The 17,067-nt window shown below is 40.8% G+C and overlaps 1 protein-coding gene across 4 annotated transcripts in view; it reads left to right on the top strand.

The window, feature by feature from the left end:
- The window catches only part of osbpl9 (oxysterol binding protein-like 9), a 212,380-nt gene that overhangs the window by 174,939 nt on the left and 20,374 nt on the right, over positions 1-17,067 (top strand). For all 4 annotated transcript variants that reach the window (XM_078218560.1, XM_078218561.1, XM_078218564.1 and 1 more), the window contains 5 exons: positions 5,403-5,512; positions 8,974-9,092; positions 9,575-9,660; positions 10,823-10,997; positions 13,962-14,046. In XM_078218560.1, the coding sequence (XP_078074686.1) occupies positions 5,403-5,512; positions 8,974-9,092; positions 9,575-9,660; positions 10,823-10,997; positions 13,962-14,046 (575 nt within the window). The remainder of the gene's footprint in view (positions 1-5,402; positions 5,513-8,973; positions 9,093-9,574; positions 9,661-10,822; positions 10,998-13,961; positions 14,047-17,067) is intronic.

Here is a 17,067-nt window from a genome sequence, read left to right on the forward strand (position 1 = left end):
GTAGTACAGGGTATATAGGAAGAAACTTTAAAACAATAGTCATAGATCATTTTAATCTATGTAGACTAGATGAATCAGATTGTCTAAGGTGGCCTGGAAGATTAGTTTATAGTGTGATTTTTGAGTTCAAGCAGCATGTTCTAGAGCCAACAAGAGAGCAGGTTATTCTAGACCTGGCAAAGTGCAATGAATTGTGACTAAATTAAGGCATAGTAAATGCACTGCCCCTTGGTAGCAGTGATCATAACATGATTGAATTTCACATTCTGTTTGAACGAGAAAAGAGTGTGTCTAAGACCAGTCTTTTAAACTTAACTAATGGCAATTATAAGGATATGAGAACAGAGCTGAATAAAGTGAACTGGGAAATTAGGTTAAGGGACAGTTCTGTAACGATGTTGTGGTAAACATTTGAGGAGATAGTTCATAACCCTCTGCAAAGATACATTCCAAAGAGAAACCTTACGGGTTGGACGCACCATCCATGCCTACCTAAGGAAGTTAAGATAATATCATTTTGAAAGAGAAAGTGTACAATCCTGTAAAGATCAGTGATGGGCCAGAATATTGGACAGAATATAAAAAAAACAACAAAGCATGACCAAAAAAAATGAGGGAGGAATAATGTATGTGAGAGAGCTAGAAATATAAAAACAGATGATTAAGAGTTTCTACAGATATTTAAAAAAGAGTCACTAAAGTGAGCATTGGTCCTGTAGAGTGAGAGTCTGGGGAATCAAAATAGGAAAATAAGGAAATGGCAGAAGCATTTAAACAGATATTTTGTGTCTGTCTTCACTGTAAAAGACACATACAATAGAACAAAATAATTGTAAATGAGGAAGTGAAAGAGAAGGAGGAACTTGAAACAATTGCAATCAACAGAGAAAAGGTACTGAGAAAATTATTCAGACTCAAGGCCGACAAGTCCTGATGAATTTCATGCCAGAATCTTAAAAGAAGTGGCTGCTGAGATGGTAGATTCTACAAGGGTTCCATAAGGTTGGAAATTAGTAAATGCAACTCTATTCAAGAAATGAAGGAGACAAAAAGCAGGAAACTGCAGGCCAGCTAGTCTAACATCTGTCATAGGAAAAGTGCTGGAATCTAATAGAGGTTATAGAGGGACACTTAGAAAGGGTCTTTTTCCAGCTGGAGGCCTGTGACTAGTGGTGTTCCGCAGGGCTCTGTATTGGGACCTCTGCTGTTTGTGATTTATATAAACGATCTGGAAGAAGGTGTAACTGGGGTGATCAGTAAGTTTGCGGACGACACAAAATTGGCAGGACTTGCAGATAGTGAGGAGCATTGTCAGAAGCTACAGAAGGATATAGATAGGCTGGAAATGTGGGCAAAGAAATGGCAGATGGAGTTCAATCCTGATAAATGCGAAGTGATGCATTTTGGTAGAAATAATGTAGGGAGGAGCTATACGATAAATGGCAGAACCATAAAGGGTGTAGATACGCAGAGGGACCTGGGTGTGCAAGTCCACAGATCCTTGAAGGTGACGTCACAGGTGGAGAAGGTGGTGAAGAAGGCATATGGCATGGTTGCCTTTATAGGACGGGGCATAGAGTATAAAAGTTGGGGTCTGATGTTGCAGATGTATAGAACGTTGGTTTGGCTGCATTTGGAATACTACGTCCAGTTCTGGTCGCCACACTACCAGAAGGGCGTGGAGGCTTTGGAGAGAGTACAGAGGAGGTTTACCAGGGTGTTGCCTGGTATGGAGGGGCTTAGTTATGAGGAGAGATTGGGTAAACTGGGGTTGTTCTCCCTGGAAAGACGGAGGATGAGGGGAGACTTAATAGAGGTGTATAAAATTATGAAAGGCATAGATAGGGTGAACGGTGGGAAGCTTTTCCCCAGGTCGGTGGTGACGTTCACGAGGGGTCATAGGTTCAAGGTGAAGGGGGGGAGGTTTAACACAGATATCAGAAGGACATATTTTACACAGAGGGTGGTGGGGGCCTGGAATGCGCTGCCAGGCAAGGTGGTGGAGGCGGACACACTGGGAACGTTTAAGACTTATCTAGATAGCCATATGAACGGAGTGGGAATGGAGGGATACAGAAGAATGGTCTAGTTTGGACCAGGGAGCAGCACGGGCTTGGAGGGCCGAAGGGCCTGTTCCTGTGCTGTATTGTTCTTTGTTTGTTCTAGTGTACTTGGATTTCCAGAGAACTTTTGATAAGGCGCTACATCAAAGGTTACTACACAAAATAAGAACTCACGGTGTAGCCATGTAATTAGCATGAATAGAGGATTGCTTAGGAAACCAAGAGTAGGCATAAATGAGTAGTTTTCGGGTTGACAAGATGTAATGAGTGCCACAGGTGCGGGTGCCTCAATTATTTACAATCTGTGTTAATAACTTGGATGATGGAACCAATCAAATGGTTGCTATATTTGCTAATGTCAAACGTAGGGAGGAGAAAATGAGGAATCTGTAAAGACAATAGATAAATCAAGTGAGGGCAAAAATTTGATATATGGAGTATAATGTGGGAAAATGTGATCTTGTCCATTTTAGCATGAAGAATATAAAAGCACCATATTATTTAATGGAGAGAGATTGCAGAACTTCAGAGGGGTCGGGGTGCCCTGGTATATAAATCGCAAAATGTTAGTATGTAGGCACAGCGAGTGATTAAGAAGGCAAATGGAATGTTGTCATTTATTGCAAGAGGAATAGAAAGTTTTGCTACAACTGTACAGGGTATTGCTGAGACCACATCTGGAGTTGATGGTTTTGGTTTCCTTATTTAAGAAAGGACATCATTGCATTAGAAGCAGTTGAGAGAAGATTCACTTGACTGTTTCCTGGTAGGAAGGAGTTATCTTGTGAGGAAAGGTCGGGCATGCATCCATTGGAGTTTAGAAGGATGAGATGATCTTACTGAGACATACAAGATCCTGATGGGACTTAACAGTGTGTGCACTGAAGGGATTTTTTCCCCTTGTGGCAGAGACTAGAACTATGTTATTTGTGGGTTAGAATTATACTGTTAACTGGTTTAAATATGCTTTTTCATTATTGTCTTGTATGGTGTGAGACATTCATTCAGTGATGGTTTTATGAAAGGGGCCATGGGTACAGTTAGTACATTTGGCTGGGCAGCTGAAATTTGCCTTTCTACATTGCCAAAGTGGCCATTACTTATATGTTAGTCATGCAGTGATTATTGGCCGGCTATTTGACCATGGAGAAGGAGTCAATATTGCAACTTAACTGGTTTCTTTCGTCACTCCAAGTCCATACATTCATATTTTTAACAGGGTTTGCTGGAGTAGTCGGGTGTGAATCTTTTCCTTGCCCCTATCTCAGAAGCGAGCAATTGTCACTATGATTGGCTAAACTGGTATGGATTTTGGATCAAACCTGAGCATTTCCTAGTCTCTATGGTTGAGTCTCTCAGGAGAGCATTTGCATGATTTCATTTTTTTTAAGAACCCCTGAGTGTATAAAGAATACTGTAGAACAATTATTAGGATCATAGAATGGTTACAGCACAGAGGGAGGCCATTCAGCCTGTTATGTCCATAGCAGGCCTCTTGAGGAGCTCACGCCCCTTTTCTCTTCAGATAATTATCCAATTCCCTTATGAAAGTCACAATTGAATCTGCCTCCACCACACTTTTTCAGGGCTGATAGTTTTAATACTATGGTTATAAGAGTAGTTCTGAGATTATAGACATTGTAGTTTTAGAAGAAATGCTAAAGCACTGGTTTCTTAGCAATGAAATATCTGTGTCAAGTTCCTGGAATTCTTCAGCTCTTGCTGGAGATAACAAAGGCACAGTACAGTCAATTGTCCATTGTTTACAGAAGGGTGTTATCTAGACCACGTAGTTCCTTCAGGCACAGGCCTTCACGTAGACGTTTCCGTTCTCAACTGGGGGTCAGTGAGATAGTCTAAAGGGACCATCAAAAATAACAAATGAAAGTTGAGCAACAAATGCAATTTTATACCCATAAATTGGTTACTTCCTAGCTTGAAGAAATACCTTTGTTTGTCTGAGTAAGTTTGTCTATCTAAATTGGGATAACTACATTCAGCAGCTAATACACCGCTGTAAAGTATTTTGAGATGTCTAGCTTAAAAGTGCTTAGTGCTATTTTTAAATGATATTTAAACACAGGTTCAACTGAACAATCAGCCATGATGAAGGGAGGTGGAGGTACCGTTGTGTCAGTCACCTGGCAGGACCTCCTAGACGTTCCTCTGCCTTATGGTGAATTAGTTACTTCAATTAGCATTTGCGTACAATTGCAGTTTTCTGAAGAAGTGGGTATTATATATGTTCAATTGTACAACTCATTTTTATACAGAAGATATATTTGTGTGTAAGGAGAACTGTGGCCTCAGAAGCAGAAAGGTTGGGGACCACTGCTTTAGAAAGCAATCATCAGACTTTAAATTTGCATTAAATGCTCAGAAATGCACTTTGAGCATTGTTACTTTTCTTTACATCATGAGAATTGTTTTTACTTTCTTTTCTAAAGGTTTAAAAGTTTAAAAATTAGACTTTTTTGTGTACATCATTGTTTAGTTGTTTTAAGCTTTGTTTAATATTGTTCTCTTCAAAATATGGAGAAATTGCCTATTGCATTTCTGCCTCCCCTCCAAATACTCAAAAATGAGAAAATTATGCAAAAGAACTTCATGTAGATCATGTATGCTCCAGATATTCGGTAAACTTTTAAAAAATAATTTTTCTTGAATAACTTCTTGCAGAGGTGCTTTAAGCCATAATAACCTGATAATTCAATTGCAAGAAACATTTTTTATTCATTTCATGGGACATGGGGTGTCACTGGCTGGCCAGCATTTATTGCCCATTCCTGTGGCTCTGGAGTCACACATAGGCCAGACCAGGTAAGGACAGTGGATTTCCTCCCCTAAAGGACATTGGTGAACCAGATGGGTTTTTCCAACAATCAATAATGGTTTCATGGTCTTCAGTAGTTTCTCAGTTCCAAATATTTTTTATTGAATTCAAATTCCACCATCTGGCTTGGCAAGATTGGAACCCGGGTCCCCAGAACATTAGCTAAGTTTCTGAATTAATAGTCTAGCGATAATACCACTAAGCCGTTGCCTCACCATATTTTTGTAATACAGTTCTCCCTTTTTATATGATGTATCCAGCATTATTTAGTTTGCCACAAGTGCTTGCTATGTCTTTTTTATTGTTAGTGCAGCTGAGGAAATTAACTGTGGAACTTGTAAGTTGAGCTCACAATAGTTCTTAATGGGTTGAAAGATTGTCTGAAACTATATGTCTGTTGTTGAATGTTAGAAATAAGTGCATTGGTTACCACTCGCTATAGAAAAGCTTTAAAGATGCATCAAATAAACTTTATATTTTCTAATGGCATTACCAATTTTTTATAGCTCAATATCTCCAGTAGTGATCACACACGGCAGCACAGGTGGCAGTCTGAAGCGACCAGACACGACAGAATCGCTGAATTCGTCCATGTCTAATGGAACAAATGATGCAGGTGTGTTTTTACTAAACTGTCTCCTTTTCTTAAATTGAGAAGAATTAAAGACTTTGAGTTGGTCACCTAATGTTAATGATAGTCCCATTGCTAAACCATCTTCATTACTAAAGATACAAATTATAATATTTTGACAGGAAATGCAATTTGCAGTATGTTCATATCAAAACTTTCTGATAGAGGCTAGTTATAGTAACCTCTTGCCTACGATATTGAATGAACAGATTACATCTGTTTAATAGGCTGAGTTTTCATTCTGAAGATCAAAAATTTACAAATTTTAGGAGACGATCAAACTAATTTGCATATTTTCTGAGTATTTGAATTAGAGAGGCAATGTAGCTAAAAGGATATGTTTAAATAACATAATAACATGCCATTTTTTGAGGGCATCTCTGCAAACATAATTAATTCCAGAACCGTGTGCATTTATTTATCCACCGTGTTCCCCATAACTGGTCAGCAAATGCAAATTTTTATATACAAGAGGGCAACCGTTTGGAGAGATTTCAGAAACTCACTTTAGAGTCACTGGCGGGAGGCTGCATCTGCACTCTGACCACTGATGTAGTAAAATTGATGGTGAAATGCTGAAATAGTGATTTATGATGGTAGCTGTTAACAGAAAAGCATGATTAAAATTCATGACAAAAGGAAGAAATAAACTTTGGGGGGAGGCAGTGAAGATTCTATGCAGTATTTTTAACAGCTACTCTATTTGTGAAGTATTACAACATACACAAAACTTGCAATGTTTCAAAGTGCATAATGTTCTTTTGCCACGTATCAACATTCCAGGCATCTCCATTTATCCAGTTTAACCAGAATCCAACCTCAAAGACACATATATGTCATGGCTCATACACCGACATAAAACTTTCAATTATGTGGATTCCAAAATCAGACCAGTCACCTCAATCTTCAGATTTTTGTCTCCGTATTAAAGTTCACAACTGTAAACTAGACAAATGAGTCATTAACACACTGATATTGTTGCTGCTGACTGTTTACATTGTGCATGAAAGTGAACATGGTTCTTGGACACCAGGAGTGCTACTGAAGTAAAAATAATTAATTTAACAAATTACAATTGATCTAATCATTTAATATTAGGAATTCTGTTATGAATGATCTGCTATGGTGATCCTATAGAGGTCTATAAAATAATGAGGGGCACAGATCAGCTAGATACTCAATATCTTTTCCCAAAGGTAGGGGAGTCTAAATCTAGAGGGCATAGGTTTAAGGTGAGAGGGGAGAGATACAAAAGTGTCCAGAGGGGCAATGTTTTTAACACAGAGGGTGGTGAGTGTCTAGAACAAGCTGCCAGAGGTAGTAGTAGAGGCGGGTACAATTTTATCTTTTAAAAAGCATTTAGATAGTTACATGGGTACGATGGGTACAGAGCGATATGGGCCAAATGCGGGCAACTGGGATTAGCTTAGGGGTTTAAAAAAATAAAATAAGGGCGGCATAGACAAGTTGGGCTGAAGGGCCTGTTTCCATGCTGTAGACCTCTATGACTCTATGAATGATCCATCAAACCTAGGCACTGGAAGTGACAATGACATACCCAGTCATGTTGACACTGCAAAGTCATCCTCACTTCTGGGGGCTTGTGCAAAACCTGGGAGAGCTGCCCCAAAGACTAATCAAACAATACTGATATAGTCACACTCGTGGAAATGTATCGTACGATGTCCCAGACATCACCATCCATGGGTATGTCCTGCCCCACTGGCAGGACAGATCCAGCAGATGTGGCAACACTCTATGTACAGTTGAGACACTTGCCCTGGGAGTCCTCAACATTGACTGTAGCACAGTGGTTAGCACTGCTACCTTGCAGCACAAAGGACTCTGGTTTGATTCTGGACTTGCGGGACTGTGTGTGGAGTTTGCACATTCTCCCCATGTCTGCGTGGGTTTCCTCTGGGTGTTCCGGTTTCGTCCCACAGTCCAAAGAATCATAGAATCAAACAGCGCAGAAGGAGGCCATTCGGCCCATCGAGTCAGCACCGACCACAATACCACCCAGGCCCTATCCCCATAACCCCAAGCATTTACCCTAGCTAGTCCCCCTGGCACTAAGTGGCAATTTAGCTTGGCCAATCCACCTAACCCACACATCTTTGGACTGTGGGAGGAAACCGGAGCACCCAGAGGCAACTCACGCAGACACAAGGAGAATGTGTAAACTCCACACAGACAGTGACCCCAGACGGGCATTGAACGGGGGTCCCTGGCGCTGTGAGGCAGCAGTGCTAAACACTGTGCCTCTATGCCGCAAAGATGTGCAACATAGCTGGATTGGCCATGCTAAATTGCCCCTGAGTCTTCACAGATGTATACTTTAGGTGGATTAGCCAAGGTAAATGTGAGGGTTATGGGTGGGGGGTGGTCCTGGGTAAGATGCTCTTTTGGAGAATCGGTGCAGACCCAATGGGCTGAATGGCTTCCTTCTGCACTTCAGGTATTCTATTGTTTTGTGGCCTTAGCTGCTTGATTGGATCTGCAACAGGTGGTAGGAGAACCAACAAGAGGAAAAGCCCCACTTGATCTCATCCTCACCAATCTACCAGCCACAGATGCATCTGTCCATGACAGTTGGTAAGAGTGACCACCGCACAGTCCTTGTGCGGTGAAGTCCTGTCTTCACATTGAAGATGCCCTCCATCGTGTTGAGTGGCACTGTCACTGTGCTACATGGGATAGATTTCAAATATATCTAGCAAGTAAAAACAGAGCATCCATGAGGTGCTGTGAGCCATCAGCAGCAGCATAATTACAATCTGTAACCTCATGGTACAACATATCCTCCCAACTCTACCAGTACCGTCAAGTCGGGGGATCGACCCTGGTCAATGAAGAGCAGAGGAGCTTGTGCCAGGAGCAGCACCACATGCATCTAAGATGTCAACTCATGAAGCTACAACACAAGTTACTTGGGTGCCAAACAATGTGCAATATTCAGAGCTAAGCGACCTCACAATCATTGGATCGCATCTAAGTTCTGCAGTTGTGCCACATCTCGTCATGAATGGTGGTGGACAGTTAGACAATAACAGGAGGAGGAGGCTCCACAAATAATCCCAACTCCACGATAGCGGAGCCCAGCACATCAGTGCAGTCATCTTCAGCCAGTAGTACTGAGTGGATGGTCCATCTTGGCCACCTCCTGTGGCATTAAAGAGCCTGAGCAAAACTGGAGTCGATAAAAATTGGAGGGGAAGAAAAATCTACGGTTTACCTCGACAATTTCAAGTCATGTTGGACATGAAACATTAACTCTGTTTCATTCTCCACAGATGCTGCTGAGTTTTCTGGCACTTTCTGTTTTTATTTAAAGATTACTGCTGGTTTAATTCGTAAAAACAAATTTTGAAAAGTGTTGTTGGAGATTTTAAAATACTCTAATCCCCTTTTAAATGTAGTTTTTAATTGCTTGTTTTTGTTTTCAGAACTGTTTGATACGCATGATGAGAGGGATGATGAAGGTGAAGGGGAATCTGTGGAAGAGCACAAGAGTGTCATTATGCATCTACTGTCTCAAGTCCGATTAGGCATGGACCTGACAAAGGTGAGTGCGGTGCATCATTTGTTTTTGTGAAAGTTGCAGAATTACCTCTCTGAATGAGAATAGAAATTCTAAAAAATCTCCCAGTATTCTTATCATTTGGTATAGACTGATTGGAAAAAATATTCAAAATTGTAATATTTCTCCCAAGTACGCACAGTAGTCACTGATTCTCAAATTAAGGGACAAATTATCACATTCAATTTTTTTTTAAAGTCAATTTCTACAAACCTGCTCAATTTCTGGGCTTTTTTAACTAACTGGAAACCAAAATATGAGTATTCCAACAATAGAACTAAATCTATTGTATTTTAGGGGCATAATTTAAAATTTTATTCCATTTCCTTTCTTTGAAAAATATGCATCTAGCTTTTTTATGTCATTCGTTTACAATTTAGATCTCTTGTGCAAAGCCACCTATTTTATTTTTAATTTTGAAGTATTTTCATACTTTTAAAATATATATAATGCTGATTCTCTTGCAGGTGGTTCTTCCCACATTTATCTTGGAAAGACGGTCTTTGTTGGAAATGTATGCAGATTTCTTTGCACATCCGGATTTGTTTGTGAGGTAAGTATACTCTTGTCATGTCAAACTGGTTTCTGCAATGATGTGGATAGTCTGTAATTATTTTGAACTAATTAATTGGGACTAGTGTGTACAGGTTTTATTTTAATGAAGTTTCTTCAGCATGATTTCCATTATCATAGAAATCATAGAAACCCTACAGTGCAGGACGAGGCCATTCGGCCCATCGAGTCTGCACCGACCACAATCCCACCCAGGCCCTACCCCCATATCCCTACATATTTTACCCACTAATCCCTCGAACTTACACATCTCAGGACACTAAGGGCAATTTTAGCATAGCCAATCAACCTAACCCGCACATCTTTGGACTGTGGGAGGAAACCGGAGCACCCGGAGGAAACCCACGCAGACACGAGGAGAATGTGCAAACTCCACACAGACAGAGACCCGAGGCGGGAATCGAACCCAGGTCCCTGGAGCTGTGAAGCAGCAGTGATAACCACTGTGCCGCCAAATTATAATTTGTCACAATAGTTTAATCTGCATATAGCGTTATGAGGATGTTTTCCTCCTTGTGAAATTTTACAATGATTTAAGAAGAAGTTGGACTTCACTTGACACGGTGACAAATTTTGATATATGGCTCCCAATACCCTGGAGAAAAATGCAAATCTGCAAGTTTAAATATTGGAATTCTTCCTCCAAAGTGGTGGTACAGACCCTTTGTAGGTTGACTGGGGATCAAATATTTACTGTAGGAGGGGAAAGTAAATTCACACCCAAGTTATTGTCTGTGAATCTTGTTACAAAGAAAAATTGTCAGAAGGCCAAAACCAGGTCTTTTGTCTATTTACTCACTCTGAGGATAATGCATGGCATCAATTACCTAAAGATGGAATCTTTCCAAAAGTGTTCTCAGCACAGCTATTGAATATGATTGCTTTACTATCCCATGAAACAAAATAAGATTTTTGTTTTTGTATTGCTGAAAAAAGCGTTTTGTTGAAGCTTTTTGTCTTGCACTCATCAGGACAATCACAAGAATATCCATGTTGGGAAACAATATTGCTTTTAAAATTAAAACCCCTGACATTGGTATTCCTGTGATTGTCCTGATGAGTGCAAGATGAAAAGCTTCGACAAAATATCTTTTCTCAGCAAAAAAGTTCTGTACTACAAAATTTTATTTATTTTTGTCAAGTATTGTAGACCAAAGTGACCCAAAAGACCGAATGGCACAGGTTGTCAAATGGTACCTTTCAGCTTTCCATGCTGGCCGCAAGGGATCTGTGGCCAAGAAACCATACAATCCCATTTTAGGAGAGATCTTCAAATGTCATTGGAATTTCCCTGAGAATGAAATGGAAGAAAATGCAGTAAGTTACTTTTTCTAATAATCATTGCAGTAAAATTTATTTCTGTTTAATTTCTAGGTTTTGTTCTGCCTGTTGGTCGCTTGCATCCACATTCAGTGCTGTTTCATGAATGGCTTAGAAGATACAATTAAAATAGAAAAAGATAGTATTTCTGTCTTGCCAGCTGAGGGGAACGATTACCTTTATGCATAAAAATTGTTAGACAAAAGAATACCGCCAAGCTCCTTTCAGTTCACCTCTCTGGAGGCTACACTTCACTCCTTTCATCCTTCTCATTCCCTGTCTCTCATTCTTTCTTCCCATCTCATTTCCTGCCTTTTCTTTTGCTATTACCTTTCCTTTTCTTGATTTATTTTCTCTTATTTTTTTAAAAGATCCTCCATCACTTTCTCACTAACCTTGTGTCACATATTTATCAGTAGTGGTTCTTTATGTCACTTGCTCTTTTTGTGCCAAGAGTCATTGTTGGTTTCCATTTTGCTGATTTTAGATTTGTGGATCATTAGAGTCTCTTTGGGGGCAGAAGTGATCTGTTCAAGAGGGATGAGTTACACCTGAACTGGAAGGTGACTAATATCCTGGCGGGGAGATTTGCTAGAGCCACTCTGGAGGGTTTAAACTAGTTTGGCAGTGGGGTGAGACCCAAAGCAGTAGGGAGACCGAAGAGAAGGTTGAGGACAGCACAGAAGTTAAAGAGAGCACATTAAATAGTAACGGGAGTGTCAGTAATTCTAGTACTCGACACGTCAGGCAGGAGCAAGGCAGAGAGCAAGGGAAGTCTAGATTAAACTGCATTTATTTCAATGCAAGAGGCCTGACGGGCAAGGCAGATGAACTCGGGGCATGGATGGATACATGGGGCTGGGATATTATAGCTACTACTGAAGCATGGCTAAGGGAGGGACAGTACTGGCAGCTCAATGTTCCTGGGTACAGATGCTATAAGAAGGATAGAACAGGAGGTAAGAGAGGAGGGGGAGTACTGAGCGGGGATATTTCTGAAGGTTCGCCCACTGAGTCTATATGGGTAGAACTGAGAAATAAGAAGGGGGAAATCACTTTGATACGATTGTACTATTGGCCCCCAAATAATCAGTGGGAAATTGAGGAGCAAATATGTAAGATTACAGAGAGCTCCAAGAAAAAAGGGTGGTAATAGTAGAGGACTTTAACTTTCCCAGCATTGACTGGGACAGCCATAGTATTAGGTACTTGGATGGAGAGAAATTTGTTGAGTGTATTCAGGAGGAATTTCTCATCCAGTATGTGGATGGCCCGACAAGAGAGGGGGCAAAACTTGACCTCCTCTTGGGAAATAAGGAAGGGCGGGTGACAGAGTGTTAGTGAGGGATCACTTTGGGACCAGTGACCATAATTCCGTTAGTTTTGAGATAGCTATGGAGAATGATGGGTCTGGCCCAGAAGTTAAAATTTTAAATTGGGGCAAGGACTATTTTGATGGTATTAGACTGGAACTTTCAAAAGTTGATTGGGGGAGTCTGTTGACAGGGAAAGGGATATCTGGTAAGTGGGAGACTTTCAAAAATGTGTTAACCAGGGTTCAGGGTAAGCACATTCCTCTTAGAGTGAAGGGTAAAGCTGGTAGAAGTAAGGAACCTTGGATGACTTGGGTTATTGAGGCATAGGTGGCTTGGGGGTGATTCCATAGGGATTTATAAAATAATGAGGTGCATAGATGAGGCAGTCAACATCTGTTCTGATAGGTAGGGGAGTCTAAAACTCGAGACCATATGTTTAAGGTGAGAGGGGAGAGGTACAAAAGTGTCCAGAGGGGCGATGTTTTTCAGAGGGTGGTGAGTGTCTGGAATGAGCTGCAGAGGCGGATACAAATGGGCCAAACACGGGCAATTGGGACTATCTTAATGGTAAAAACTGGACAGCATGGACAAGTTGGGTTGAAGGGCCTGTTTCCATGCTGTAAACCTCTATGATTCTATATAATCATGAAGTGCACATAATTCAGGCATCTTATTTTTCCAAGAATGTCTGTGATTTTTCACAGAAATTGCATATATATGGCAGGTGGCCTTTGTGCTCTGCTCAAAGGCAGATTCTTGATTCATTGTCTGCTGATACTTCACCTTGATCTGTTTTTCTGGCAGTAGTGGTTTGCCAATGCTTCCCAGTGTCCAGGGCAGGGTAAGGAGACAGGTTTCAAGTCTACCTAAGCTGGAACAGGAATCAAACCCACATTGTTGATGTCATCCTGTCAAGTCAACTGAACTAACCAGCCCCCTTGCGTACCTTTTTTTAAATGTAGAAAAATGCTTCTAGGTTCTCGAGCATCTCACACAACAGTTGCTGGTATGAAACCACGAGCAAAGGTGCTCTACTTCAGGGGCCCCAACTTTCATAAGGTAAATGGAATAAGGTTTGCAGATATCACTTGGTCAGCCATCGCACAATCAAACCTTTGAAAATGCCTCCAACTAGGCTCTGCAAAGCTACCAGCAATAGAACAGAGAAGGTAAAAAGGAAAGAGTGATTCTAAAGCAGGGAGGGAATCACCTTTTTTCTCCATTTTGAAAGCTAATAAATTGCAATAGATTATCCTTCAGTTTAAATGTAGTTGATTTCAGCAATACTTTATAATCTGCTGGTCTGATCTATGCAACCGATCTTGGACAACGTTTATTGGCAAACTTGTCCATATTGAAACTCAGTCCACAACCATGGAAATGGCGAAGTAGTGTCAGTTTTTATGATAACAAGAGGCTGTGTTTTCACTTTAATTAGGCGACCAAACTTCTTGCGTTCAAAGTAAGGGTAAGATTCACTAAGGTTCACTATCTGGATAATGTACAAATAATTGTTGAATCTATTGCCAGCATTAAAATGTTCAGATATTTGTTACTGTGTTGTACAGATACCAGTAATTTCACAGAGCTTACTGCGTATTTAAATATATTTTTTATATCTTGCATGTTCCCTCTTTTACCACAGGAATCTGTTGCTGAAGGTCCCGTTCCCGAGGCTAGCCAGAACAGTGTAACATTTGTAGCAGAGCAGGTGTCGCATCACCCACCAAGCAAGTTTATTTCAATAATCTTTTTAAGGATATTCAACTGTAAAATAATATTCCTTTTTTAATTTTTGGCCAGCTATGTACCTTTGTTACACATCATTTCCTGGGCAGGTGATTTGCTTCCATATTCCGTAAATACTGCTGTGAAACCACTTATTAAAGCCACATAGGAGCACATCATCTGACCAGAAGCTTTTTTTCCCCCTTTCACACCGACTCCACACTCCCCTTCTACCAGCTCTTTCTGCCATTTAGAACTGGAATAAGGATGTTGAGGCCTTGGCAAGTCTACAGAAGAGATTTGCTTAAATGGTACCAGGGATGAGGGACTTCAGCTATGTGGATGGACAGGAGAAAGTGGGACTGTTCTTAGAGCAGAGAAGGTTATGGGAATTAAAAGCCATGTTCAGAATTCTGAGTGGTTCTGACAAGAGTAAATAGGTAGAAATTGTTTCCACTGGCAGGAAGGTTAGTGACCAGAACACACAGTTCAGGTAATTTGCAAAAGAACTGTTGAGGAGATAAGAATTTTTTTGAACAAATGTTATGATCTAGAATGCATTGCATGATTGGGTTGTGGAAACCAATTCAGTAATCATTTCCAAAAACAAATTGGATGAATACTTGAAGGGAAAATAATTGAATGGCTTTGTCGAAAAGGTGAAGAACTAATTGGATAGCTCTTTCAAAGAGCTAGCACAGCCACAATGGGTCAAATGGCATCCTTTAGGGTATATAATTCTATGATCTCTCTACTGTACAGCCAGAATTCCTCTCTAATTCCCCAGTGCTTTCCCAACTGATCCAACCCTGACCCTGGTGAAATTCCCAGTTTCACATTTTTGAGTTTGGTGGCCTGCCAGTGACACCTGTGCCCGCGCCTTGCGTTTTAACATTGACGGGTGGGTGCTCTGGGGGGACCTCTATGTCAACTTAATAAATCAGGCCCTCTAGGAGCCTTGAAAAGTTTTGTTGCCTCCAGTGCAGAGACCCGTTCTGCTCCTAATTCATTGAAATTCATTGAATTACTGATCCTCCTTTGGATATTTAAATTATTGTTGCCACTGTACTTTTCCTAATGGCACCTGTGCCTATTGAATGCAAATCTAAGTTGACATCCAGCTTTGTTCTGATGATCATGGGGTGAAATGTGACACTATTCTGTTATTGATGTTTCATTTGAATATGCCCATCCATGTTCGGAAAATGCCACTGGCAATCATTTCCACCAGAAGGTCAGTGGCATAAAGAGATAGGAATCCAGGGAATTGAGTGAACCCATCAAATTTTATTCTTTTTGATTTATTATTGTCACAAGTATTGGTATACTGTGAAAAGTATTGTTAGCGTGCTACACAGACAAAGCATACCGTAAATAGGGAAGGAAAAGAGAGAGTGCAGAATGTAGTGTTACATTCTGTCATAGCTAAGGTGTAGAGAAAGATCAACTTAGTGCAAGGTAGGTCCATTCAAAAGTCTGGCAGCAGGGGAGAAGCTACTTCTTGAGTCGGTTGGTATGTGACCTCAGACCTTTGTATCTTTTTCCCAACGGAAGAAGGTGGAAGAGAGTATGTGCAGGGTGCGTGGGGTTCTTGATTATGCTGGCTGCTTTTCCAAGACAGCGGGAAATGTAGATAGAGTCAATGGATGGGAGGCTGGTTTGCGTGATGGATTGGGCTACATTCACGACCTTTTGTAGTTTATTGCAGTCTTGGACAGAACAGGAGCCATACCAAGCTGTGATACATCCAGTAAGAATGCTTTCTACGGTACATCTGTAGAAGTTGGTGAGAGTCGTAACGGATATGCCAAATTTCCTTAGTCTGCTGAGAAAGTAGAAGCGTTGGTGGACTTTCTTAACTATAGCGTCAGCGTTGAGGATCAGGACAGGTTGTTGGTGATCTGGGGCACCTAAAAACTTGAAGCTCTCGACCATTTCTGCTTCATCCCCATTGATGTGGACAGGGCCATGTCCTCCACTACGCTTCCTGAAGTCGATGACTATCTCCTTCATTTTGTTGACATTGAGGGAGAGATTATAGTTGTCCCACCAGTTCACCAGATTCCCTGTTTCTTTCCTGTACTGTGTCAAGTCGTCGTTTGAGATCCGACCCACTACAGTGGTGTCATCAGCAAAATCGAGTTGAAGGGGAATTTGGTCTCACAGTCATAGGTGTATAAGCATTATACTAAGGGGTTGAGGACACAGCCTTGTGGGGCACTAGTGTTGAGGATGATCATGGAGGAGGTTGCTGCCTACCCATACTGATTGCGGTCTGTTGGTTAGGAAGTTCAGGATCCAGTTGCAAAGGGAGGAGCCAAGCCCCAGGCCATGGAGTTTGGAGATGAGTTTCGTTGGAATAATGGTTCTCCCATCTACCCCATCCCTTTACAGAGCTCATGTTTTCTTACAAGTTTGCAACTGACAATTTTCACGTTTACAGTGAATGAAGATAAGGGATTTTGTTGCTTGTTATGAGCATTGCTGGAAAGAAAGGAGACATGCTGTCAAAACTTTGTCTTGCACATATCAGCACACATGCAAGAATATCAAATTTCGCAAGGATTTTGCTTGTTCCATCTTGCATCTATCTGTGCTGGTGAGTGCAAGACAAAAAGCTTTGACTGCATAAGTTTCTTCTCACCAAAAGCGTATTTGTTCACAGTCCAGTAAAGGCCGAAGCAAAGATTTAGCAGTGTTCATCACCTGCTAAATATTTATCCCTGGAAGAGATGATTGTAGATATAAGATACTTTCAGTTTGTATTCAGTAGCATCTGAACAATTTTGTAAAGTTGTTTAGCAGTTACCACTGAAACCCAAGTAAGCACACACCTTTTCAAAATGTTACAGCATTCTCCAAGGAACCTGGAAAAACTCCTATCCTACGTTTTACATTGGAGTAGAAATGGCTACTTTTTGTGCTCAAAGGTTTAATAACAGCACAACATTTTCAATCAGTTGTAATCTCTTAATCCAAATATTCCCTTTATCCTCCACTATCTAGAATGCAGCGGGTGGTGA

The sequence above is a fragment of the Mustelus asterias genome, chromosome 8 (assembly GCF_964213995.1).
Source record: "Mustelus asterias chromosome 8, sMusAst1.hap1.1, whole genome shotgun sequence".
Taxonomy (NCBI): Eukaryota; Metazoa; Chordata; class Chondrichthyes; order Carcharhiniformes; family Triakidae; genus Mustelus; species Mustelus asterias.